At 39.5% G+C, this 27,582-nt stretch overlaps 2 protein-coding genes across 6 annotated transcripts in view; one reads left to right on the forward strand and one right to left on the reverse strand.

Moving 5' to 3' along the window:
• rxraa (retinoid X receptor, alpha a) overlaps positions 1-18,920 on the forward strand; it is a 245,212-nt gene extending 226,292 nt beyond the window's left edge. For all 5 annotated transcript variants that reach the window (XM_088071385.1, XM_088071386.1, XM_088071387.1 and 2 more), the window contains 5 exons: positions 5,362-5,491; positions 7,552-7,684; positions 9,332-9,423; positions 13,260-13,365; positions 14,430-18,920. In XM_088071385.1, coding sequence (XP_087927511.1) covers positions 5,362-5,491; positions 7,552-7,684; positions 9,332-9,423; positions 13,260-13,365; positions 14,430-14,577 — 609 coding nt within the window. In that variant the 3' untranslated portion in view covers positions 14,578-18,920. The remainder of the gene's footprint in view (positions 1-5,361; positions 5,492-7,551; positions 7,685-9,331; positions 9,424-13,259; positions 13,366-14,429) is intronic.
• Positions 18,921-21,028: 2,108 nt separating this feature from the next.
• On the reverse strand, positions 21,029-27,425 carry wdr5 (WD repeat domain 5). Its single transcript, XM_042509181.2, has 14 exons — positions 27,242-27,425; positions 26,122-26,231; positions 25,862-25,970; positions 25,431-25,504; positions 25,047-25,136; positions 24,597-24,686; positions 24,356-24,439; positions 24,212-24,267; positions 23,505-23,551; positions 23,241-23,316; positions 22,953-22,986; positions 22,670-22,744; positions 22,430-22,517; positions 21,029-22,198 (listed from the first exon to the last, which is right to left on the reverse strand). Exons 2-14 carry the CDS (start codon positions 26,197-26,199, stop codon positions 22,098-22,100), a joined length of 1,002 nt encoding a protein of 333 aa, XP_042365115.1. The 5' UTR covers positions 26,200-26,231; positions 27,242-27,425; the 3' UTR covers positions 21,029-22,097.
• Positions 27,426-27,582: the final 157 nt, after the last annotated feature.

Raw genomic sequence — 27,582 nt, forward strand, 5'->3', positions numbered from 1 at the left:
AAATCTACAGAAGAGATGAAAACAGCACTGATATCCAGATCTACAGGGCATTATTTTTACATTATTAAGTAGAATCTGTTTAGGATAATATCGTGCAATTAGCCCACAAAATGTACCAAATTCCCGGCTGTGTGCAAGATGTTTTTACATTACGAAACATAATTTATCAGATAATTTAATGAAATGTTTCAATAAATATAATTCAGTACAGTAAAACATAACTTGGATTGGATCTGTTTCATATTGCAACTTTATATGCATTTCGTAGATATTTTTCCATATCATGATATATATTGACAAAAGAAGTTATCCCTCTTAAGCATTGATTTCGCCCATATCAACCCTGCCCTAATTCAGCATATCAGTTTTGTGGCTCCCCACTGATGCATCATCATTTTTCAAGTTTCCTTAATATCTGTTCAAGTTATGTGCCATTCTTTATGCCAAGTATTCCTGCCAAGATTTTTGTTTTTGGAAATTTAAAGGGACAGTTTACCATATTTGGAGTATTCTCTTACTTACACTCAAAGGTCCAGTATCTAGCAGTGCAGATAGTTTGGGTTTTGTGTGCTTTTAGCACCAGGAATAAATGTCTGTTCACCCCCGTTCTCTACTGTTGGCCATATTGGGAAGACTTGAAAGCTTGTTGTCCTTGTAGCTGCAACCTCTGTTTAGTTACGGCCTCTTACTGATGTTCATCGCTGGCACGCGGCTGTCTATCTGCAGCAATCCATAATCCAACAGTTGAGTTAGTAGTGGCGAGGACAGCAGTACAGAGGGAATTGGGCATTACCAACATATTCTCATCCCAGCTCTTCCAAATTGCCGCTTGAGCAATACCATTCACGTTTACATATGACTTCCCAGGTATCCTCCTGAGTTTGTTGTTCTGGGATGGTCAGTAAATTTAAGGCTGTTAAATGCGTTGTGTCTTTTATTATAACACACTGCCATTTTCACAGTAAATGTACAGTTTCTGCTTGTTAGATGTATACAGCCTTTTTTAAAACAAACTTACAACATCATTAAAACATCTTGTGTTTATGGTTATTTCCTTGTGCAACAATGTCGTTATGTTTAGACAAGAAAAGCACATGGTAAGGTTTAGAAAAAACAACATGGTTTGTCTCAACATTCATGTGTGAAGTGAACAGCGGGCTACCGAGTGAACGTCAGGGGTTTGTTTAACCCGTCCACCTCCCCTTTCACCCACCCTATAGGGACTTTCCAGCTCCTTTTATTACATTGTTACCGGCAGCATTTTCAACTGACAAGCGTTATATCGCCCAGCATTATATCATACTGCCAAGACAGGTTTTTCCAGTTGCATTATTAACTGGTGCCTCCTGGTCCTGGTGGCGTATCATACAGCTGTGACAGGTGCTGTTCAGCCATGCTGCAGCGTATCTTACAGCCACGAAAGGTGCCGTTGTGCGTCGGTGTCTGACTAAGCGGTATTTAACAAGTTTAGAATGAGAAAAGGCTTGCTTTACACATGGAGAAACTTTCTGTATATAATCCTGGGTAAGTACAGCATTACTAGGTACAGCTAGGCGCAAAAAAACATTATTTTAAAGTAACCCTTTAAACAAACTGGAGCCCAGGATGTTGGCAGAGTATCAGCATTCAGCCTGTCCTGACCACAAGGACTCCTTCTCCTGTGCCCCCCCCCATGAGGTCTCCATTGAGATGCACTGCCCCGTGCTATAATTAATCACAGGGCCCAGGTCATGAGTGTACACCATGAATAGGCCACCACCACTGTCTAATGGCCGGGGTCTGGCCAACCTGAATAAAGTGTGTTTATCTCATGTTGACCTAGAACAGGAGTTAAACAGGCGTTAGTAATGTGCCTTCAGTCAGTCAGGGAGAGGGCTTCTCAGAAGGAGGAGGGGGAGAGGAGAAGATGCTATCGTTTGCGAATCCCGAGGGTGTTTCTTTACCTCTAATCTATGCATTTCCCCCCTCTATCTTCCTGTCTTTGTTTTATTTCTGGATGGCTGTTCCACCGTCTATGTGTTAATTTATATAAAGGTTTAGTTTCTTATCTTTTTCCAAGCTTAAGGCAGAAAGCGTTGCTGTTATTTAGATGATAATTAGCTGATGATTCATGCCCCGCTTCAGCATAAGAGGACGGTTTCTTTTTTCAATCTAAAAAAGTGGGGCACTTGAGCAATTCATTTTCATACTGATCTGTGTGAGGACCCAAGTTTCTCCCTGTTGTCACGCTAGTATAGTCTGGTTCAAGCTGAATAATGAAAAATTGAAAGGCAAATCTTTCGTCTCCCCTCCTCAAGTGATGAAAATTTCATAGGACAGTATGCAAGCCTGGCATTTCTCTAAGTTGCTGGGATGATCGACCATGGCGGGGGAAGCATGTGTGGCTATAAACCCTTTGATTTGCTGCGAATGAAGACAGTGTTTTTTTTTTTTTGTTGGTTTTTTTTTTTGTGGCAGGCATTTAAAAAAAAATCAGCCAAAGGGGCTAACATCCTATAACTCAAAATTTCTTCTCTCACTCTCTGCCTCAAGTTTTTGCCCAGGCTTATTTAGCGGGGATCTTCACAGCAGAAGAAAAGGAAGTAGCTCTAACAGTTGAGCTGGGAGGTATTCCCAGGTGCACTTTTGTGCTTCTACACGGAGGTTAATGTTATTCCCTCGCAGGTCACAGCGGGCTCCTCCATTGTAGCTCGATCACATCCTAAATGCTGTTCTGTGACTTGAACAGTAAGTACAGTAATGTGATGCCGGAGGATTGTTGCAGGAAAGTGTAAGCTCCTCTCCCCTGTCATCTCCAACAGACATGGGCAAAGAAACCAGGTCAGTGTAAACACAGCTAAGATAGCCATACAACATTCATGAGGCTTGCCATGTTTAACGAGAACCCTGGGACTTGTATGAGGAGGGGCGGCTGGACCGTGGCACACACTGAAGCCCCTTTTTGTTGGTCTTTGTTTTGGCTGGGGCTGCTTCTTTGGAATGAATTAGCTGGATCTGTTTATGTGGGGGTTTTTTTCTTTTTTTGAGGGGGAAGCGCAGCTCACAAAAAACTGTCGCGCTGAGCTGCGGCGTCCACGTCTCCCACGGAGATCAGATGCTGAAATATTCATAAGATGCCTGTTTTCTTTTTCCCCCTAAAGAAAAAAAAGACGACTTTTAGTTTCCAAAACAGTGTAGGCTTTGTGTCTGGTTGAAGTTTTTCATATCTGTGATCCTCTGCAGTTAGTGTGAGTTTCACACCGTGGGGAGAGAACGTGGAGGAGAGGGAGGGCTAGTCTTTGGCCTGCGTGTTATAAAAGGGAAAGTGTGAGTGGAGGGATGTTTTCTCCTTCATCTTGAACTAATCTTCTCTTGAGAGCTGAAGTTGATGTCGGGATCCTCTGAGCTTTTAGCATCGATCGGTGGGATTTGGTTGGAGGAAGTTGGGGAGAAGTTGCTGACTGTTTTTGTCAGAGTGCGAGTTCACACAGGGATACTTAGAATTTAAGGATGTTTACTTGATTTAAAATTATGCACAAAAACGTTTGCACAAAGCCTTTGTTTACACACATACTGTAAATATCAAGGGATGTGCTCATGGGATGATGGAAAATTACTCGTCAGAGATTTGACAGTATTGTTTGGGTTTTTTCCCAGCCATGATGGATTTTCATTTTAGTTAGTCAGTCATACTGGATATGTGTGGCATTTGTATTCCATCAATGCTAATCAACTCCCTGTTGGTCAGAAAATAATGTTTCCAATTGTGATGTATCAGGACAGTGAAGGACATGCAGTCATTGTCTTTGTACCGGCAAATATAAATTGCACACAAAAATTAGCATCTTCACAGGGAAGCTCCTTACGTTCAGCAATGGACACACAGATGATACCTTTTTCTTTTTTGTTTTGTTTTGTTTTGTTTTATGAAAATACATAAAGTCACTTCTTTAGGATGATACAAATATGTTGTCATTTTCTTTAAGCGTGGCACTATTTACGAGGAGAGAAAAGAAAAGAAACACTAAATTAATAAAAATCCAACGCTCAACTTTATTTATACAACACTTTTCAAAAGACCACTTTCAAAGTGCTTTACAGTTAATAAAAGTGCATAGTGGTGTGTAAAAAAAACCAGCAAGCAATAATAGAAAGAAAGAAAGAAAACAGATTAAACGAGAAATAAAACCAAAAGGAATCACAAACAACAAACTTATAAAAATAAATATGCATATATTAGAAGGTTTGAAAAAAATCCTGGTGAAGAAAAAATTGTATTAAAAACAGCTTTTAGACCACAATATGTTCTTAAATCCTGTCTGCAGCCTTGTTCAATGGTAAATGTGCCTTTACTTGATTTTAGGGGAACAAGTATGCTTCTAATCCAATGTAAATGTTTTTGTAAAGTGGCTGATTGTTCTGCAATTTGAAACATTTCTTAAAATTAAGCAGCAGTAAATGTTAAACAGCCACCAAAACTGAAATGACACTTAACGCTATTTGCATCCAAAGTGAAGAGATGGCACTTAAAGCATTTGCACTATGACTTACATAACATGCATTAAAATAATAGATTCGTCCATGTAAGATCCTCTTCCGTCTTTTATGCTCATCTCTCCTGAAGGATGAAATAGATCTAATGTAGTGAAATCAATGAAGGATTGAGGCTTTCTCCTTGGTTCACCTCTATTTCATGGAGAAACTATTCAGTGTTCCTATTTTAGGCACTAAATGGACAATGCCGTCCATTAGCCAGCACAGTCCGCTACCAAGAAGTGCTTGATTTTATCATTCATCATAAACGCATGATTTTTTTCATACTCAGAAATGTTGACCATCTTTTAAGGCATGTCGCCTGCAGAGACATGACACAGTCATCATTCCACATTTTACAGTGTGTAAATACAAGTAATCATTAAACACAATCATCACAAGGCCTGCTCAGCCTGATAACAGTCTCATTTGAGCTCCTAAGCGCTTGTTATGCTGTGAAGTGTCAGCGGAGTGTCAGGAGGGGCCTCTTGAGCTGCACTAGCTGTCCGAAAGTCTGATTTGTGTGTCGGCTAAAAGGTCCCCAAAGAAAGAGCCTGCGTGGTGAAAGTCGTTTTTCCACCGGCAGCTCTCTGCGGGTATTTCCTACACGAGCTGGGACAGAATCACTGTTTGTTTTGTCTTCCTACTTGCTCCTCTTCAGAGGATATTATTCATAGCATAGTACTCATGTAAGCGTGATATGTGTGTGTTGATAGGTGACTCAACCTGACACCAGGCTCTCAGCCAAAACAGACACTCAGACTAAAACAAAAATATGACACCTTTTTATTATGTGTATAACCTGCATTACTGACTTCCAGATTTGTGTCTGTCTCTGTTTCCCTGCAGCCGAACGACCCGGTGACAAATATCTGTCAGGCGGCTGACAAACAGCTCTTTACCCTGGTGGAGTGGGCCAAGAGGATCCCACACTTCTCTGAGCTGCCGCTGGACGACCAGGTCATCCTTCTACGAGCAGGTCTGTCAAAAAAAGGGCTTAAAGAGATCCTTTGAATCTTTTGAAGTGGGGTTGTGCATTACATACAGTAAACGTCACTTGACACGCCCACAGTGTGGAGAAGCACGCAGGACTACTGCCACAGAAGCAGCAAACCCTATTTTATCCCCCCAAAAAAGTCCCACCAAAAAAAAGAACACTTCATGTATATGCTATATTGAAAATATTTTCACCGCTTTACCTTGCCTTAGACAGTCTTGTTGGACAGTGCCCCATCCATGTTCTCAGAAAAGCAACCAGACTCCATTGACAAAAACATTGAATTTAGCTAGCTGAACACAGGAGCTGCTGGTCGAATGCTACTTTTATCCGTTAGTTTGTGATGCTATTGTGAGACTTTGGTGAATCTGAATTAAACACCAAAATCGCACAATATCACAAACAACTTAACTGATGAAGGCAGCAGTACACCAGTAACTCTCTTTCTTAGAGTAAGGTTCAGTGGCATAAATATTCTAAATATAGTGTATACTTAAACTGATTTTCTTGTATGTGGGGCTTTTAGTAAGCTAAATCTCATTTTGCTGCTGTTCCCAGTCCACAGCAGTACATCACCAACAGACATCTACTGTTTTTCACAAACTGACTAAGTACTTCATACAACCCCTCTCTAAAAGATCTGAACTATCCCTTTTAACAGGATCAAAAAAAGTCAACAAACCAACAAATAATGACAATGATGATAATTTTATTCCATAATGACCATTAGTAACATATGAAAACTCAGACAAATGCTTTGTTAGTGATTGAATCTAGCCATTGTTATTTAAACATGAAGGAAATGTTCATCATGCACAGTTTTAAAAACAGAATAGATGAGTATCCACTACTGAGACATATCAAAATATGAACACCTTGTTTGTAAACAAAAAACAAGTAATTTTGTTAGCATTCAACAGTTACAGCTTCTGCAAGACTAGCTCTTGCTGAAGAGGAGAGGTTTTATTTGTGTGATCTTGAACCACAGTAGACACCCACTGATATTAGAATATAGATGGAAGAACCCAGAAACATGTTTCAGATGTTGAAAGAAACCCTCGATAAGAAAACACACTGAACTACAGATGCTAGTGCTAGCTCTCTGTATCTGTATTTAGAGAGAGAAATCTACACAAAAAGATTAATCTGGCCTTAACTATAATTAACTGTCTTGGCCATGTGACTGAGGGAGAGTAAGACCCATCAAGGTCAGAACAGCTCATTGTGTGGATCTCCTGTATGCGGAAAAGCAAGCCAACTGCTCAGGATCACAGCAGCAGCCACAGTAAAACACAGCGAATCATGTGTCACCTCTCTTCCATTCACTAACATCACATGCTCGAAGGTCTTTCGGGCTCTTTCAACACATTGCCCTTGTTGCCTGCCTGTCGCTCCAAATTATGCCATTATATTCTAAATCCACCTTAAGGAAAAGAAAACACTATTACACACCCATCCTTAAAAAAAAAATCCTCCCATCATTCCTTATGCTTCGCACATACAATGATGGAGAGACTTCAGCCGAGCAGAGAGAGACATTATTCTGGAGAGCTCGTCTCTTCTCGGCTCTCAGGTTTTCTATAAATAACTGCTTTAGTTCTGCTGTATCACAGATAAAAGCATCCCGGCTCCTCTCATACTCAACTCTGAGGGAGAAGAGGCGAGTGTTGCCAGGCAGAACAGTTAAAGGAGCCCTGTCACTCAAAAGGCAGCGTCTTGTGTCTTCAGTGCTCCCCGTGTCAAGCCCCTGCTTTGGCACATCAAGCCTGTTGTCTTTATTATGATGGCAGGCGCAGTTCATCCCTTTTACACGCTTGTCTCTTCAGAAAGCATGATTCAAATGTCTTCGTAATAACCTGATGCCTGTGTCTGAGAAAGCTGCACGCTTTTACTGCGTAGCTTAATTGATTCATTGGAATTCCCCTCTTTGTTGTCAGTTTCATTTTGCTTGAATGCTGTGTGAACTTTTGTACTGGGATTTGCCTGTTTTTCTCTCTTTTCCTCATACTTTCCCTCGATCCCTCTTACCATCTCTGCCGCAGGTTGGAATGAACTCCTCATTGCATCATTCTCACACCGTTCGATAGCGATTAAAGATGGGATCCTGTTGGCGACGGGGCTGCACGTCCACCGCAACAGCGCCCATAGTGCCGGAGTGGGAGCCATCTTTGACAGGTTGTTATTTCCATATTATTAAATTTTGTGCAACCTCTTCCAGTATTATCAAATTGCATTTTTAAGAAATGGTTTAAAGATTGCATTGTCTTTATTAGTGATTAATAAGTCCTTTATAAATGCTTTATAGGTCAGTTGCATAACTTGTTTATTAATGCCTTATTACTGATCTTTAAAGGCTTAATTGCTACCAATAAAGCATTACTTAAAACTTCAGACACCCTTTAATATTGTAAGTGTGTTTTATTAGCAAGTGGTTTCATGTTTAACAGCATATGGCACTTCGCTTCTTTCCACTGAAACATTACACCTACAGACTGGAGGTCATGAGAGGCAAAGCAGCACAGGAACTATTGATTTACCACACTGTATTAAATATGTACACCTGTACGCATCAGGGGTCTCACAGAAACACCAACCTGTTCAGGAAAATGTCAAAAACCAAAAGAAAATCCATGCACAACTTCCTGATAGTGAAGTCTTGCATGTGCATGAATCACCCTGGTGACTGTTTTTGACATTTTAGCTGTCTGTCACACTGTAACCTCACAGGAATCTGCGGTGTCTTCAGCAGCGTCACACCTCAGCTGAGATACACCATTTGGAAAGTTGGAGATGATAGAAGCAAAATGTATATTGTGTTTTTATTGATTAATGTTATTTGTTTTGAACTGATGGGCTTGGTGATCTCAGTGAGATCAGACAGAGCTGGCAGTTACAGGTGCTGTCATCACACCCATATTAACAACACTCTATGTTTTGAATATCCATCTCTTCTTTTTTCCATTTCTTGTGTCTGTGCCCCTGTGATCACCAAGCCTCTGCGCTCAATCATCGGCGTTCACAGCCACAGGACATATTCCATCTCTGGCATTAACTGTGGCAAGCATTAAGATGCAGAGAACTGATAATGTTTCTTTATCTACTCCCCTCTCTCTTCACCATACAAATGAAGACACTGATTAACTTAAACACTTGAGTCTTTTCTTTTTCCTTTTTTTTTGTTCTAGCCCTGTTGTTCCTCCTCGGAACAAATTGAATTAGAATGAGCTAAGAGCCACAATTGACTTTACTATCCGAGTGAGAGAGAGAGTGCGAGGCGGGGGGGAGAAATAGAGTCAGAGGGAAAATAAAGAGCGCCGCGGAGAGGGTGTGACCGAGTCAAAGAGGGGTGAGGAGTTCGAGCAACTCCACGCACCGGCACTCCCACCAGTGATGTCACGCACAGACAGTGGGAGTGCTGGTGTTAGATTACAGCTTGTGTTTACTCTGTGGCTTTCCTTTTATGAAAACCTTGTACTAAATATAATTACTTTGCTGGGTTGTAAACTTTTCCACTGATCTAACTGTGCCTATGTGGGCTGAGCGTAGGCTTGTGTGTGTTTGTTTTTAAATAGATTTGAGCTGGAAACATATTTTTAATGGCCCAGTTTGGATTTGGATAATTCACGTGAAGCATAATGGGCGATTTACAAAAAAATAAAGTACCAATAAGACTCAAATGGTTTCCTGTGATCGTAACTTTTTCTGGCACTTTATTATCTGATATAACACAAAAATACTTGAGTAGCCAGGAAAGATTAAAAAACATCGCCTGATTTTGATGAGCCACATCTCTGACTTTCTTTTTTTATCCCTTTTGTGCAGAGTGCTCACAGAACTGGTGTCAAAGATGAGGGACATGCAGATGGATAAGACAGAACTGGGGTGCCTTCGAGCTATAGTCCTTTTCAACCCAGGTAACTATAAAAATATGTGAGCTTGCATTTGCTGTGGCTGTTGAAAGAAGCTGTAAATTGGGTGTTTTCAACAATGTGTGGGTTTAAAAGAGCATGTTCTCCAGAACGCAGTTTTTATTCAAGTTTCAGTTTTACTTTGAACCAAAACGATCAAATGACAATCAGAAAACAGCACATCGGGTAATTCTCTTGGAGCTGCTGTAGGAGGGGAAAGTGAAAAGTATCTTAACTGAGTGTAATTTAAGTTTAACCCCCTGAAACCTGGACAGGTTGACCTGATTATTTTCAAGAACACAAGAAGGCAATATGCAACTTTACAAGAAATGACCACCAGAATTAGCTATATTTTTTAATAAATAAATTTATTTTTTAATAAGATTTAATAAATCAGCTATTATTAAAAAATAAAAGTAAAAGTAACAAAATTTTAAATGTATGATTATAATAAATATATATGTAGTTCTTTTAAAATACTTTTCTAGTTTTTTTGGTTTGTTTGTTTTACAGTTTTCTAATAATTCTCTCTCTCTCTTTTATCAGGCCATTTTTCTTGTCATTGTTTGCTAATTTCTTGCAGTCTGTGGATTTTCAACAAAAAAGAAAATCAGAACAATTTGCTAAGGTGTTAAAAGTTTAATCGAAGCATCTGAATGCTGCACAAGAAAAAATGTGTCAGTTCAGGTTTCAGAGGGTTAAAATATTAGCTGAAAGCTACATTTCAAGCACCCAGAACACTGTTTACAAATTTCCAATGTGTGATTGTTCTCTCAGAGCAGTTGTTCAGTAGTGTTTTTTGTTGGATACCATTATATTACAACATATTGCAGTGGAACTTTTTTTTTAAGTTAAAGTGTATCTTTAATTCAGCAGATATTAACATTGCTAAAATAGAATATGGCCAATTAATATCTGTAGCTAGGTGATACTTCTCCTAAAATCTGTATTAGAGTATTCAATTCTCCTTCAGCATGCTTCACAGATGGCTGTAATATGTTGGTAGTTTCTTTATTGACGCAGCCGGAATTCGGTTACAGTCTATTCCAATGGCAACAACTTTTCACAGTGGGAAGGAAAGTATCAAAACATCCAGAGAAACCTCTTAAACCACCCCTGCAGCAAAATCCACTCTCTCCACTGCCCATCAGTATTTTAAGTATTTTGCAAACATTCATATTTTCAGCAAAATGTGGATAAATGCACCACTTTAAGTGGAGCTTCACAGCTCCAAAAGCAGGGTACAGAAGCAGTGTATCCAGCCATATGTTTGGAATGTGCTGAGCATATGGAGGGAGGAGAACTGTGCTGCAGAGAAAATAATAAAAATATGAAACCATTGGGATCCTTTGTAAATGATTAAATTCAATGTGATTACTGGAGTGAGGAAACTATATATGTTTTACATCGACATTTCAAACCAAAGAGTTTGGATAGTGTTGGATTTTGGGCGGAGTATCCACTTGAAGTTTTGGGTTTGTGACTCAGCTTGACCTTGTTAATGTAACTTGAGGATTTGGAACTGGCTTTTGACTTGCTTGTGTTTTCTTTGAACTTGACTTTGGATTGCTCTTGAGAAAATGAGATGTGCTTCCACATCTGCACAGCACTGAGGGAGAGAGCCCAAAATATAAGCTGATACATTGCATGTTTCATTGATGGATGTGTAAAAGGCAAACCAATGAATTCTTTACTTAATAATAATTGCTTTAATAATAATAATGGACTTTATTTGCATAGAGCTTTTATAACGAAGTGTACAAAGTGCTTCACAAAATGCATGAGAAAAAAAACGCTAAAAATATAGTTTTATAGCTTTCTTAAAAAATATGTTTTAAGCAATGATTAAAAAACTGGTAATGCAATAACAAGCCTAATTGCCTCAGAAACGAATACCACAGCCTTGGGTCCCTGGTTGCAAAAGCCCCGGTCACCCTTGGTCACCAGCCTTGACCTTGGGACAACTAGTGAGAGTAGGCTTGAGGATTTCAGGTTACAACTCTGAGCCTAGAGAGTTAGAAGCTCAGTAATATAACTGGAGGCCAAACCATGTTGAGACTTAATAGTTGTGAAAAGAATCTTAAAATCAATCTGGAAGTTAACTGGCAATCAATGACTGGTGGTGAGAATTTGAGTAATATGGGACCTATAATTTGTCCCAGTTAAATTTCCATCAGCAGCGTTTTGCAATGGGTGAAGCCAAGCCACTGAACACATACAAAGGCACAGTGCATTGCAATAGTCCAGGTATTATAGGGCCAAGGTGTGAATAAGCCTTTCAAGTCAGGAAGAGACAAAGCTGATTTAAACTGGGTACTATTTCCAAAGGCCGAAGTAGGAGGATTTAGTGAAGTTGTTGACGTGGTTCAAAGTTCAGTTGAGAATGAAATGCAACACCAGGATTTCTGGCTGTAGATTTTATATTAGTTGCCAGTGTACCAATAAAGGGCTGTACTTTGCTTGTTTTGTCTTAGATTAGCTACAGATAATTACAAGTCATTCATGTCTTCATAGCAGTTAAGCATTCATTAAACCACCCAGCCAGAACAAACCAGCCAGAACCTTAACAAAGATTGGATACCCCATTAAAATTGAAAACAAAAGGGGACCAACGATAGATCCCTGTGGCACCCCACACATCAATGGAGCTGAAGATGAAAAACTACTGATGAAAACATTTTCTATTTATCTAGGGCTATGACTCAAACCATTTAAAAGCAGGCCTAGATATACCTACACACCGAATAAGTCTATTGATATGAATGTTATGATTGATAGTATCAAAAGCAGCACTGTGTTCGAGAAGCAATAAAATTGAACATTTCCAACCTTCAGCACCCATGAAAAAAATGTTTATGACACTAATGAGTGCAGTTTTGGTACTGTGTAATTCCCAAAATCCACTCTGAAATTTTTCAAAAATTATATTGTTTAACATCACCAAAAGTTGATACAACATCCTTCTGTGATGTTTTTATGGCATTTTGCTATATAAATCAGTCCAAAAAAGGTTCTCTTTAATTGAGGCCCATGTCTTGCCAAGGCATGTGTCACTCCTGCTATCAGTGTGCTGCTCTGTATTTAAACCTCATCCACATGGCACCAAAGTAAACTACACTAACCCATGAATCTGACCCAGGTTTTTCATGACTCAGTATGGGAGCCTCCCTCCATCCCTTTGGGGCCACTTTGGATGTGTTCACCCCAGTCACACTGATCCTCTGTGTTCCACATTTTGTTCAGACCACATCCAGGCCCACTGGCCCCAGTTCATGTCCCGGCCTGATTCCTTGTTAATTAGGGGTTCACAAGACTGTTTTGATGGAGAAAGCAAAGGGTGGGGGCGGTGGACAACAAGGCTAAAAAGGCCCTCAGTCCTTCCTTTCCCACGTTGTATGATCGAGTCCAGCCATTAACAACAACTGCTCATTCATTGTTGATCAATTGTGTAACGCTTTGTTCATTAGAAATGTTAATCAATGACGTATTTGTGTTGTTGGAGTCCACCAGTGAAGCTTAAATTAGCGCAGTCCTAATTGGACTAACCCAGAATGCTGTGACACATGTCCAAAATGAGCCTGCAAGGTTAAAACTCAACTTGTAAGTTAGTAAGGCTCAGCTTTCCATCAAAAACTACTGCAAGGTACCCTTGAGCAAGGCATTTTCTCAAGTTTTCATCAGCCAAAATTGACAGCATTTGTCAAACTTTAAGAATGTAAATAAAAAAAAAGTGGTTATACATGCTCATGAAACACTGTTCTTATTGTTTATAATTATTGTAGTAGGGTTACTGTTGATTTATAAATATATATATACATATTATTTCGTGTGTGCCTCTGCAGACTCTAAAGGTCTGTCCAACCCAAGTGAGGTAGAAGCTCTGAGAGAGAAAGTGTATGCATCTTTAGAGGCCTACTGCAAACAGAAGTACCCAGACCAGCCTGGCAGGTATGAATGCAAACACAAAAATGACTGCTCACCCCCACACTCTTCCTCATTTGCGCTCTCTTCATGCAAAATTGCTCCTTGCTCTCCTCAGGTGTTAAGGTTTAATAAATTACACATTATATGAATGAGAGAGGAAAGGAAACAGTAAAAGAATAGGGGAAAAAATTATTTTTCGTAGTCTATTTCGTATTTTTAAATTCATTTTTTTATCTGTTTATAACATGTTTCTCTTTAGTCTGTTAGCTGTTTGGATACCAGAAAAAGGTCTGCTGCAAGAACATTTCTGTATTCTTTAATTCTGTTATCTTTTTTTCCAGTTGCTTGTATAAGTGCTTCAAGTCTACAAATTCTTACAAGTGCTTAAACTAAATCAATCATTTTGGAAATTTTCTTCCTTGTTAAGAGAAAATGTGTGCTTGTCATTTGAGACTGAATTTGTTCATATGAGTAGCTCTTGCATGAAGCCCAATTTGTTGACACAGTGAATAAAAGTTTAAACATTTTTATTTGTATGTGTGATCCAAGCCGCTTGGAAAGATCATAAACTGTCCGCCAGCAGGCTTTTTAGGAACTATCAAAACAGTAGCAACAAAAAAACTGAGAATAGAATAACATAAAATTAAAGAAGTCTTCTGGAATATCATGAAACATTATATACGCTAAGATGACTAAGAACAGTATGTTGTATCCATCATTAGAAAACATTTTTAGCAGTAGAATATTATTTTTAGTTGCAATTCAAATAAAAGGTCTGCCGAAAATTTCTCTCTTGCCTCGGACATGCTTCTCGGGCACAGACTGGGAAGGCTATATATATATATATGTTTTTAATTTCATCTTTTCCATTGGACCTCGGATCAAATCTCATTCAGTCAATTTGAGTCCGGGGCCGTCATTTTGGGCCCCTGAAGAACTCGTCTGTATGACGTTGTCACAGGCATCAGTGGAGTAGTTTATTCTAAGATTGTTTTGCTTCAGGATCATCTCACCATCCCTCCCTCCTCTTGTCAGATGCACGTTGCTATTTTGGTCTTGCATCTAATTTTGATCTTGTGTTCTGACAGATTTGCCAAACTGTTGCTGCGGTTACCAGCGCTGCGTTCCATCGGCCTCAAGTGTCTGGAGCACTTGTTCTTCTTCAAGCTCATTGGCGACACGCCCATTGACACGTTCCTCATGGAGATGTTAGAAGCCCCGCATCAAATGACATAATAGCAGAGAGGGTTGAGCCCTCCTCACCCCCCCACCCCTCCCCCCTTACATCTCCCACCAGCTCTGGATTGGGAGCAGGGTCCTTTTTTTTAAAATCCCGTCTCCAGCAAAGGGACAGATCACGTGACGATTTTGGATGGAGAACCTCTCCCTTCCTCCCATCCCTCCCTACCCCCATCTCCCTTTGATGTGTTTCAAAACAATGAATTCATCATGTCTATGGGTCTGTTTTATACCCTGTAAAAATATATAAATAAGAAATATATATATATATATGAAAATCACACGGCAACACGAGTGACAACAGCGGACTGAATTAGGGTCGGACAGAGGACAAAAGATTTGAGCCATCATTTTCATCATTGCTTTTCCTACACCTTGACGAGCAAAAGCAAGAGATGATCAGGTTTTAACACCAACAGTTATGCTTGCAGGTATTTTGAAAAAAAAAAACGGCGGTGATGTCATATTCGGACACTCAGCGTTGTGATCGGGACAATCGTGGACTGGGAGAGCCTCGGGCTGTCTAGACTTGGACCTGACCCTTCTCTCTCGCTCAGGACTGAATTTACCTTCGGGGAGGGACGGCAGGGGGACGATAACGTCTGCTTAAAAGGAACTTGTCTTGTTCTGCCTGACTCGACTGAACACGTCAGGTCTTGCACTAGCTGTTTTTGAAGTGAGAGCTTATTGGAGTGGGTTAACAAGACTGCAAGAGCTCCAAAACCTCAGGTCTCTGCCCCAGTTCCAACAAATACAACCATGTCTTACTCTATTAGCACTGTGCGATACCGGGGAGGGCGACGTTTTAGTTCACTAATCAACACTTCGGGTAATGTTAATCGATTGAACGAGAGTTGGGAGAGCTTGTTATGTACAATCTGTGCAGGCCCTCTGCACACCTGAAGATGCAGGCTGTTGTGAAGTAGCCACACATTAGCTTTATGCTACATGATGATCTGAACGGCTACCAGCAGGTGCAGGAACAACTTCTGTCATCCTCTTTCAAACGTTTGGCCCTTTTTGCAACCTCACAGATGATCACAGAAAACTTGGATGGCTTGAAAGTGAACGCACGGTCTCATTTGTGGGGAAATGTTGTTGTTTTGCAGGCCTCTGAGCTCCTTTTTCATCCCTTTTTCAACCTCTCTGCTTCTCATTTCATGTGAATTTCAGCACACCATTTACACCTCCACACTCAGAAATCCCTCCGCCTCCACGCGGCGGGTATTACAGTAGCTTTTTTCGAAACACCTCATATCTCTCTACCTGTACAGAAAGTTACAACCGTATACAGTATTGACATTATGTTCAGTTTTAACAGCAATGCACAATTACCTCTGTTTCCATCCCTCCGACCTTCAGTTCTTGATGCTCATTGAACCATTTACAGTATGCGGGAGAAGTGCTCGTCATCCTTGCAGCAGAGCCATTGTTTGTTTATTTGTTTGTTACTTGGCACTTAACCTCATGACAGCGGAGTCGGGTTCCTTAACAGAGAGCTGATGTTGATGTAATCAACCTCTGAGGTGGAACTTGGCCCAGGCCCATTCAGGGAAGCCTCAATTCTTTTCCTCCTCAGAGGGACACACACTTTCGCTCTCTCTGCACTTCTCTGGACAACCAAGTGTCATTCATGTTGAACTGAAATGTTAGCTATGTCCATGTTATGTATAAATATGCTTTATGCCCATATTCTGCTTTCTTTCCGCCTCCTATCCTTCTCTAAATGCTGCAGCTGCTGCAAATCTATGCATTGAGTGCATTTCCAAAGATTGTCCACAGGGTGGGTGCATGTTAGTATGGCTTATTTCGATTATTTTTCTGAACTATTCAGACATTTTATAGTCATTCTGTACTGGTTTATTCAGCTAACAGCTCTCACTCAAAAGTGTTTTATGGAACAGTGGAGCATAGCAGAGTGCAGGACATGCTCAATAATCGCTATTGCGGAGTGTGATAAAAGACAAGGACTTGAAAGCATAAATAAATTAATCAAGGATTGTCTCTCTATATCTGCTATCCACCACTATTCTGTCAACATCTTGACACTTTTTGGCCCTTGAAACAGAAACAAACTTGAGCACTGTGTTTTCATCATCATGTGAAAAACTTGATGATTAATGGTCTGAGGTGTATGGAGTCCTGAGTGTGCCACTTCAATAATTATTTCCCAGTGTTTAATTAAATTCATCAATTCATAATTTTAATTTAAAAAAAAATCTGCAGTTCAATTCTAATTCAAAAGCAAAATAGAAAAAAAACGTATTCTGTTTAATTCATTTGTTATTAATTGGATTTTAAAATTCATTAAAAAAATCACAATGAATTCGTCTCCAGGTTTAACTTTTACAGTTTCCATTTTGTGATTGCTTTCATTTGAAGAAACAGAGACTTATATTGTCTACCTGTTGACTTTTGATCCACCCTCTATACTAACGTTTTTAATGTTTTTTGTTGTTTTCATTTGCCCATATGTATGTGTCCATTATTCTGGCACTATCAGGACTCCATACAGTGTTGACACCAATGATACAAATGACCATGTGTCAGTTTTTCATCATGATTTGGTGGCCTCTACCAGGGGGTCAACTTTGTAAAATTAACATTTGTTAATCCACCTCTGTGAAACTGACCTCCAGGTGCCCAGAGATCTCTCAATTTATAAAGAAAAAGCAAAGAGTCAGTTCAGATGCCATCTCCTAAATGTCAAATGCTGGGCCCCAGCCACAGGCAGGACCACACCATTTACTTTCAGTCAGAGAGCAGTTTGGATTTAGACAGTTTGAGGAAAATGACGGCTATTTAAGAGCTGTGAGCTCCCTCTTGTGGAAGAGAAGCAGTGCTGCAACGTTACTTGAATTTTTCTACAAGTATTTAATCAGACTAAAAGACGGCACTTTCTCATCAGTGTTGGTTTGGATCAGACAACGTCTGTGTTTGTTCAAACCGAAAAAAAGAAGAAGAAGCAATAACATCAGTATGACCTATTGGCTTGTGATTTTATTATCTCCCAACAGTTTCAGTGAGGTGGCCTATTTTATTACAAACTATCCAGGTGACAGTATTGACTGCCCATTTGAGCTCAGTTTACAGTATTTATATTCTGAAAAATTACTTGTTTGTCTGTTGAAACAAAAACAAAACAAATCTTTATTTGTTTAGATGTAAGCATTATGGCAAAGAGAAGCTTTACTCTTTTTCTAAGACTGGGCGAAATCTGCGGATTTCTTTTTAGCAAAATCTTAATCAAGAAAAAAGAAGGTTAAGAAATTTAATTTTTGTTTTCAACTGGGTGACCCAACTTTAAAATTTTTATCCTCCTGCTCCCTAAAGTCTGATGTCTCCTCCTCTTAGTTTACTGTGATTGGTGACCGCTGGTCTCTTAAAGCCATAAACTGGATGATGTGAGCTCGCACTCCCCCTGCAGGAAATAGGCAGACAAGGATCTTCTTGACTAGATAAAGAAAGGATCTCCTACATGGAATGATCGCCTACATGAATGCTTTATAACATAAAGCTCTATTTTGTTAATATGTATATGTGTATATATTTATAAATATATATCGACAGATCTGTTCCTTGAGTATTTCCAGTATTGAAAGAGGGAGACAAGTCTTTCAGACCAAACTGTTCCGCACTCGACAACTCAGAGTTTAATGGTGTTTTTTTCACACATATCTGAGGGGTTTTTTTGCATTTCGACCGTGACTTTATAAAAATCAATCCTGATCAACCAGCAGAATCGCAGCAGCTCTAAAAAAAACCAGCTTCTCAGCAGTTTATGGGACTTCAAAAAAACCACGAAAGAGAAATAAAATAACAAAAAGGTTAAGACTTTAAACCCTCCAAAATGTATGTTGCTTGGCAATTGTATGTTCAAAACAGTGTAATCAGGAAAAGCTGAGCTTGTGACACAATCACTGCTTTCTTTGTTGCGTAGACGGTAAAATGTTCAAGTAAGAAAAAAAGAAAAGAAAAAAAACACTTGGAAAAAGATCTATTTTTGTACAAAGGTAATTTTATCCCTTGCTTGTGTACTCTGTTCTTTCCCTTTCTTCTGCGGGCTGTTGTATACGTTGTGGAAAAGCTTATTCAACGGGCAATTTTCAGATCGAAAATGTTAAGCTGCGAGGAATTGTTGGCTTTGGCACCTCAGTAACTGTGTCGCCTTTACTTTGCCATTTTTCAACCTGTCGCTGCAAGATGGGAATGTCTTCTTTCATTATATTTTTGTCGATTTTTAAGGAGATGGAATTTTGTCATCTGTTCTTTGTGGGTTGTTCTCTGATGTTCTATCTTTCATGGACAGAAAAAAAGGTTATTAAAAAAACTCAAAGTGAGCTTGACTGATGGTGATGATTCTGTGTAATATTCAAAGTGCATGTTAAAGAGAGTTCGGGTTTTTTGAGGCGGGGCTGTATGAGGCAAGTTTTCATAGACAGTATTTTTACACTGATTTTTCCCCTCATCAACCTACACTCAATACACCATAATGACAAAGCAGAACAGAATTTTGAGAAATTTTTGCAAATTAAAAAGATTGAAAAGAAAAAAAAACTAAAATATCACATTGACATGAGTAGTCAGACCCTTTGCTATGACTCAGGTGCCTCCCAATTCTCTTGATCATCTTTGCAAGGTTTCCCCACCTTGATTGGAGTCCACCTGTGGTAAATTATGTTGATTGGACATTATTTGGAAAGGCACCCACCTGTCTATATAAGGTCACACAACTGACAATGCATATCAGAGCAAAACCAAGCCACAAGGTTGAAGGAACTGCCTGCAGAGCTCAGTGACAGGATTGTGTCCAGGCACAAATCTGGGGAAAGCTACAAAAAATTGCTGCAAAAAACTGCTGCATTGAAGGCCCCAAAGAGCACTGTGGCCTCCATAATACTTAAATGGAAGATGTTTGGAACAACACGGACTCTTCCTAGAGCTGGCCACCTGGCCAAACTGAGGAATCGGGGCAGGAGGGCCTGGAGAAGTCACCAAGAACCCGATGGACACTCTGGCTGAGCTCCAGAGATCCTGTGTGGAGATGGGACAACCATCACAATCCACTGATCTGGGCGTCATGGCAGAGTGGCCAGACAGAAGCCTCTCCTCACTACAAGACACATTAAAACCCACTTGGAGCTTACAAAAAAATGCACCTAAAGGACATTCAGACTGTGAGAAACAAGATTCTCTGGTCTGATGAAACCAGGATTGAATTGTCTGGCCCCAGTTCTAAGCGAAACCAGGCACTGCTCATCATCTGCCCAACACCATCCCAGCGGTGAAGCATGCTGGTTGCAACGTCGTGCTTTGGGGTGAATTTCTGCAGCGGAGCAAAGCACAGAGAGATATCCTGAGTAAAAACCTGGTCCAGAGTGCTCAGGACATCAGACTGGACAAAAGGTTCACCTTCCAACGGGACAATGAGCCGAAGCACACAGCCAGGACAACCCAGGAGTGGCTTAGGGACAACTCTGTGAATGTTCTTGAGTGGTCCAGCCAGAACCCTGACTTAAACGCAGTCAAACATCTCTGGAGAGACCTGAAAATGGCTGTTTACCAACGGTTCCCATCCAACCTGACTGAGCTTGAGAGGGTCTGCAGAGAAGAATGGCAAAAAAAATCCCCAAATCAAGGTGAGCAAAGCTTGTTGTGTGATACCCAAGAAGACTCAATGCTTAGTGCTCAAATTTGTGCTGACCCACATTGTCCACAAATATTCAAAAAGAGGGTATATCAAGACTGAAAGCAACAGAATGAATGTTTCATGCAACATATAAACTTTTCACTGAAAATATTTGTTTTTCATGTGTAACCCCTTTGTAACCACCAACATTTTAATTCATAACAGTAATTTAATTGCATGTTTTTCTCTCTATAATTGTAACTGATTAGTTTCATTTATTTTGTTAGTCAACTTCTGTAGTTACTCCCCAACACTGCAAACAGCAGATGTCAGTCAGCACGCCACCAGTGTGATGAAGCAGGCTGGAGTCAGACTAGAAAGCTAAGCACAGTACTGCTGTGGATGGGAGCCAGCAAAAATAAAAATAAAAGTCCCACTTTCTATATCAGTTTAGGTGTATGCTACATTGAGAGTATTTTCTGCTGCTTACCTTTCCATCATACAGCCTGTTTTGATTTCCCCATTTGAATTTACTGTCTGCCATTTAGGCACAGTGGTAAAAAATACTCTCAACATAGCATGCACTTACACAGATAATTATTTTTTAACATTGTTAAAATATGTTTTGTTGAGGACCTCTCTGCAGCAGTACAGTGCTTAGCTTTTATCTCAGACTCCAACGTCCTTATCCAAACTGAGGGTGTGCTGACTGATCTCTGTAAGTAATACAGTCTATGAATAATATACCCCACTTCAAAAACTCCCAGCTTCCTTTAAGGTTATAAAAAACACTCAACATCACGTTCACTCACGACTCGGTAACATGAAACATACAAAAACTGGTTTTATTAAGTCTCAGGTTATAGCTGTCAAATGCAAACATGTATTCCACAAAAATCCAGGTTAACTACAGAGAACAGATACTGCTGGCTGTGAGTGCAGAACTACAGTAAGAGCTAACTGAGCAGAAGAGACCATAAAAAAAAATCACAACACGTCAATGTAATATGTACAAATCCTAGAGCACAAAATAACTGCATTTGGTCACTGTCGTAAACTGGTAAAATTCAACAGAAAGGGGGGTTCAATTTAATTCTCCAACAGGATGCAAAAAATTCATAATATTTAGGGGTTATTTTCCAACTGGACAAACTTATCCGTGATATCATACGTAACATTTTCATGAGGCAATTTTGATTATTATACTTCCCAACTTCAAATCCTGGTTTGTTGCCCTTATAGGACGCTGATATTTTGAAACTATCTGGTTATGGCACACAGCGCACACTTACAATGTGGCATTCGAAATTAAGGAAAAAAAACAACAGTATTAGTGGTGCCACTTGAATAAATAACAGCTGTTAAGATCCGCATGTGTCCTTTTTATCCCTAAAGCTGAATGTCGAAGTCACCTCTTCACCTCAGAATCGTTTAAACAGTACTACACTATTACGCAGGCAAATCAAAGGCAAAAATCATACAAAGGCCAAAAATAAGCGTTACATTTATTGTACCAGAAATGCACGTGTGGGAGTGAATAGTGAAGCAGCGACATCAGAGTTAATGCAGTGTCAAAAATACTCAAGCACCAGAACAAAGCATCAACGTTGTTGTAAAGTATATCAACAGTCTCCAACTTCTCTGTGGAGGCAACACAATCTGGCACGTTTACAGACACATGGAATATTTCAGATGAACTGACTCGGCTGATACTGTTTGTGGCTGTTGTGTCTCATTTGGTTCTCCTTGCTGAATTTCATTACCTGAAAGCCCTCTGCATCCCGCAGGAGCTCTCTGTTAGAAAAAAGTCCTCTTTTCTTACAACAAGACATAGAAAAAAATGTAGGAAAAAAAAGAAATATGAATGGCCCAAAAGATCCAAAAGGGCTTAGCAGTCGCTTCTCCATAGCTTGATGGTTTTGTCATTTTCTAAAGCCGCAGATGCGATGATGTTCTCTGTCGGGTGGCAGGCGGTCGAGATGACGACGTCTGAAAAGAGATGAGAAGGAAAATTGAAAGAGCGCTAAGACGGACATGACAGTTTTATAAACACATTAGAAGAAATACAATTTATTTGCCCAAAGCCACAAACATCTGGTTTAAAAATAATAATTTGGCTACTAAAAGACAGCTGACACTAAAATATGTCACATTTAAAGCCAACTCGAGATTTTTAAAATCAGTGCGTTCAGAAAGAAAGTTAAAGTGTGTCTCTTGTACCTGTGTGACCCTGGAGTTTCTGCACGATCTCCTTCGTCTGCAGGTTCCAGATATAAACCATGTTGTCCTCGGAGCCCGACACGATCCACTGCAAGAGAGCAGCCACTTAGCTTCAGTTACATTTAGCTGCACGCGTCAATTATTTATTATTTTGCAAACTGCGCGGGTGAGGCATTATTACCAAGCAGTGTTTGTTAGAACATTGTTTTAACACATACTCGTAGCAACGTATGTTCTTACCTTTCCACCAGTGACGGAGAAATTAGCAAATATGCAGTACTTCTCATTTTTGTGTCCCGTGTATGTTTTCAAGCACTGAAATGTTGGAAGAAAAATGAAAGTTAACACACGGGCAAAACTGCAACAAATGTAAGTAATGCAATTGACTCAGGAATAAGATGAGTTACATCGTAATATGCTTACACAAGACTAGTTCATATTCATTTGTACTTTTCAAATAAAAAACAACAGTCTGTAATATGATTTTTGCAGAATATTTAAAAATGAATTATTAGTTATTTACCTTTCCTTTGCTGTAGTCCCACAGCTTCAGCGTACTTAAAAGTAAACACATACAGAAATGCAACTGTTAAAACAACTAGCATTGAAACTATGATGTAACTATATAAAAACCAATAGTCTTTTAATCATATTAGATTTTATGTACATTGTCTTTATATTGAACTGCAGCAGAGGAAAACTTATTACAGGGTTATAGCGCCCTTTGCTGGTGAGAAACTTCAACAACATGATGGTCCACCCTCTCAAATACAAAGAAGCATTGACTTTACTGCAGGTACGATATACTCACTTGTCCAGTGTAGCAGCCAGGATGTATTTCCCGTTGGGCGAAAACTTCACAAATGACACAGGAGGGTTGTCATCATCTATTGTATAGAAAACAGTAGCATTACAATCAGCACGCAAACAAGGACAAACAATATCTAAACAGTTAATATAGTGTCTGCAGAGAGAATTCAACCACGTTGACCTTTTCACATATTCTATGATGCTTCATTTCAGACAGAAATAGAATTTTACGTCTCTACTTCACACCACATACTGAGCAACTTACCTATGAGTGTCTTTAAACACTGCCCTGATGCCGTGTCCCAGATTCGGCTGGTAAAGTTAAAAAAAGGAGAAAAAAAGTTATTTAATTAATGGTTATTAAGATATTTCAATGTCAGGTAATGCATCAAACATACAAAACCTTGTGTGTCTTATTGAACATGTTTTTCTGTCTTTGTGCTCTGTTGACACAGAATCCTGATTTTTTTTTCCTTTTCTTTTTAAGAGCCAGCAGTGAAAGCGATAAGAAATGTGAAACAGAACATTTATTCCTTTATGAAAGAGAATGTTGGATCAGGCTAGAGCACCACAAATATGTACAGTGGGAAGTGTTGCCAGGCGAACCAGACGAGCTTGTTTCTGAGCTTGTCCACACAGACAGACGCAGGCGCATGAACTTGGATGCAATTTTAATGAAGTTCAAACATTTGTATTCCGTTGTCATGTAGTGTTTAAAGTCTTTAAGTAGGATACTGTGTGTGAGCATAGCATTTTAGAATACTGCATCAACAGCTGAAAAGTAGGAAAACTGGTTTATGTAAGTACATAACTGCATGCACTACCGGGACAAATACGTTTTTAAAAAAATCCATTAAGTGTTAAACTGAGTGAGCCATAATCTGCTAATGAGAGCAAAAGCTTGACTTTTTCCACAACTACTTTTAGAAAATGTACTATTACTGAGGGCAAAGGGCATCATATTTTTCTCACCAAAGGCCGTCGTAGCTACTGGACACGATCAGGGAGCCGTCCCTGTTGAAGTGAACCTGCAAGCCGAGACAGATCATATTACTGTTACCATGTTAATCTAAGTCTCGAAATTCCTCAAATGTCAAGAATAAAACAATAACTTACAGCTGAGACGGGGTCAGAATGAGCAGGCAACGTTTTCAAACACTTCCCGGTCTTCACGTCCCATATCCTTACACTCTCATCAAACTAGAAGCAAAAAAAAAAAAAAAATAACCAATCACGTTTCACTTTACAAACCCGGACAGAGACATGCTTCTAATGCTCAGAGCGAGCGCTTTAGCAAAGGTCGAACATCTGCTTTCCATTTACTGCTTTGTTTTTATGCCAGGAGCTTCGTACTCACCGATCCTGACACGATGAGATTGGACTGGGGGTTGAAGTTGCAGCAGAACACGTAGTTGCTGTGACCTTTTAGAGTTTTTAAGCATTTCCCCTAGATGAAAGGAAAAACAAAAAAGAGTTGAAATGCCACATTCTCTGTAACAAAAAGGAAAAACTGCATTTTATTCAATGCCAGTATTAGACCAAGGTCAGCATGTTAACTCTGGGAGTAACTTCAGCTTTAATGGTGATGAAAATTTTACTTTGACAGAAACCGCAGACATGAACCTTGAGAGTTTTCATGGATTTCAAACTTCATGAATGTTAAATGTTACAAGGCAGCTGCAGCCGGTGTGTAGACAAGATCTTCGACCATGTTTTTTTCAGCGGTCCTGTGAAGCCCTGACAGGTAGCATGATCTGATTGTACTGATACGATAACTCATTATCTTTTAATCAATCTGCTCTCTTACCGAACTGACGTCCCAGATTTTCAGGGTTTTGTCATCCGATGCAGACACCAGCAGGTTGGAGTCAGAGGACCAGGCCACGTCTGAGATACCCTGCGCATTCATTGGAAACAAATTAGGAACACAGAGGCTCTGATTCTGACAGCGAGGATGGAACCAATGTAAGTAGAGTAAATAATAAATACATGGCTCATTCCAAAGTGATTTATTGCGACAACTGATACTCTAAAATTTAAATTTCATAATGCACAGCGCTCTTTATTTTTGGTCCGCTTTTAAAATCTTTATCATGCTACAACAACTCTGCATGGGTAAAAACAGGGCAAATAAAAAAAGTTAAAAAAAACTAACAAACACAAACACAAATGGAGAATCTGTGAAACTCACGAGTTTGTGTCCAGATATGGTTTTCTCAAACTTGCCGTCATATGCTCCCCAGATTTTGATTAGTTTATCAGCAGCTGTAGAGACAAAATACACAGGAAATGAGTGTTGCTACAGCCTCTGCAAATCTAGACTTACTACTCTGAACAAATGTTTCACAATGTGGCATAATAATGACAAAGGCAAAAAATAAATAAATCTTGAAATAGTACATAGACTGAAAGAAAATTAATTGGCAACTATTTTAATAACTGACAATTGGGGAATTTAGTGAATACTTTTTTTTAACCATTTTTCTTTTTACATTTCATGGACTCTGATTAATCGGCAGATAAACTGATAATGATACTAATTGTTATTACAGCCCTAATATATACCACGGTCCATATGTGGTTTATAGAAAACATCAGAGAAAATGGTAAAAAAGAACTTACACGAGCTGGCGAGCCATTCTCCACTTGGACTGAATTTGACAGAGGAGACGGCTTTGGTGTGGCCTGCTAATGTGAATTTCAGGCTGTAGTTTGGCTTGGCAGGTGCAGACTGTAAATTAAAAGCAAACATTACATTAAAAAAATCTCCCCCTGATGTGTGACAAATAGGCAAACATAAATGTATGAAACATTACATAAAGGATAAAGTAAGCAAAGTGGGCAATCAAAGCAAATACTCGAGATATTAAGAAAATCCAGACCTTGCTTTGACTGGCGGATGCTGATGGGACAACTGGAGGTTTCGTGTCTGTCTCTGGTTTCTTATCTTCTGTTGCCATGGTGAGGAAATGAGCATCTATTTATCAGGATCCTGAAACAGAAGAAACAGACATTAAAATAAGTTAGTACTTAAATTATTTTGAAGTCTGCCAGCACTGTTGCATTCACAAAAAAACCTAAGTGAAAAGTATCTCACCAAGTGCAATATCTGAGGATTTAAAAGACATGCAGGGTTTAAGTATCTGCTATTATTCATTCAGCAAATAGCCAAACAGAGTATAAATGAGAGAAAATGGTTGTAATGGTTGGCCTACGAAATGATTAAAACTGTAACACTAATTTCACCAGTGCATGCATGCATCATTTAATTCAATGCATTTTAACTGCACTTTACAGCATGTGCCAGATTTAACTGTCAACGTGCTCAAACTGATATTTATGCTAATCATGTAGGCTAACTATGACAGCTATTTCAGCTATCTGCTCTTTCAATGAAACAATTCAGAGCTTTGCGACCACTTGGAAAGATACTACGTGTCTCAATAAATGTTGTAATAACTGGTTAAGTATGCCTATGTGCAGTCTTTAGTTGTTAAAAAGACAAACTGTGTGGCTGCTTTCTACTTCAGCATCGCGTTATCTATGTATTTTGTTAGCTCTATCAGCTAGCAACAAGCCAGCTAACATTTACAAGCCTTATTGGGGTTAAAATGACTAAAGGGAGTGATTTTATACAGTCAGCTACGACTATAAGAGTAGCTAGTTGGTATAAATGGCAAATAATTCGAGTTGAAATACAAAACTTTTGAGAGAATAAATATTAAACAAAGGACGACACGGACTCCCTTCCATGGCTAGTTCAACTCTTACAGTAGCTACAATCATACTGTACATATTGATTTCTATATTTAAGATTTGAAGCCCGACAAAAAGGCATAAAAAGTCGATTTTAAATCCGTTGTTTTGATCTAAAAGCTAATAGCAGTGTGGTCATAAAGCCGTCTGCTTCAGATGCATTGATGCTGTTGACAAATTGGCTGAGCAGCCACGGAGGGGCCCTCCATTCAAACAATGAGGATTCAGTCACAAGCCGATACTCACGGGGATTTGATGCAGCCTCGCGGTCAAACTGGTGCTCCTCGTAAAGATTGGACGGAGAAATAAACGTATATTTATTCAGACGATCATGGAGAGCGCATGCATCAAACAGCTCGCTCCTGGATGTTTGCCTGCGAGGAGAAGCGGGGAATGTGGTGTGGTGGTAATTCTTTGCGCATGCGTCTTACTCTCAGAAGAAAGGGAAGCCACTGAGGGACAAAAAGTGTCATAGCATCACTTTGGTTTTAGCAGTGGTTTTACTTTTTACCTCCTGAGATTAAAGGATTTTTATTATTATCGTGTGCAGCAGTATATCAACATTTCACAGGACAGTCAGATCGTTG

This window comes from Plectropomus leopardus, chromosome 20, assembly GCF_026936395.1.
Source record: "Plectropomus leopardus strain MGB_pleo_1.0 chromosome 20, ASM2693639v1, whole genome shotgun sequence".
Lineage (NCBI taxonomy): Eukaryota > Metazoa > Chordata > Actinopteri > Perciformes > Serranidae > Plectropomus > Plectropomus leopardus.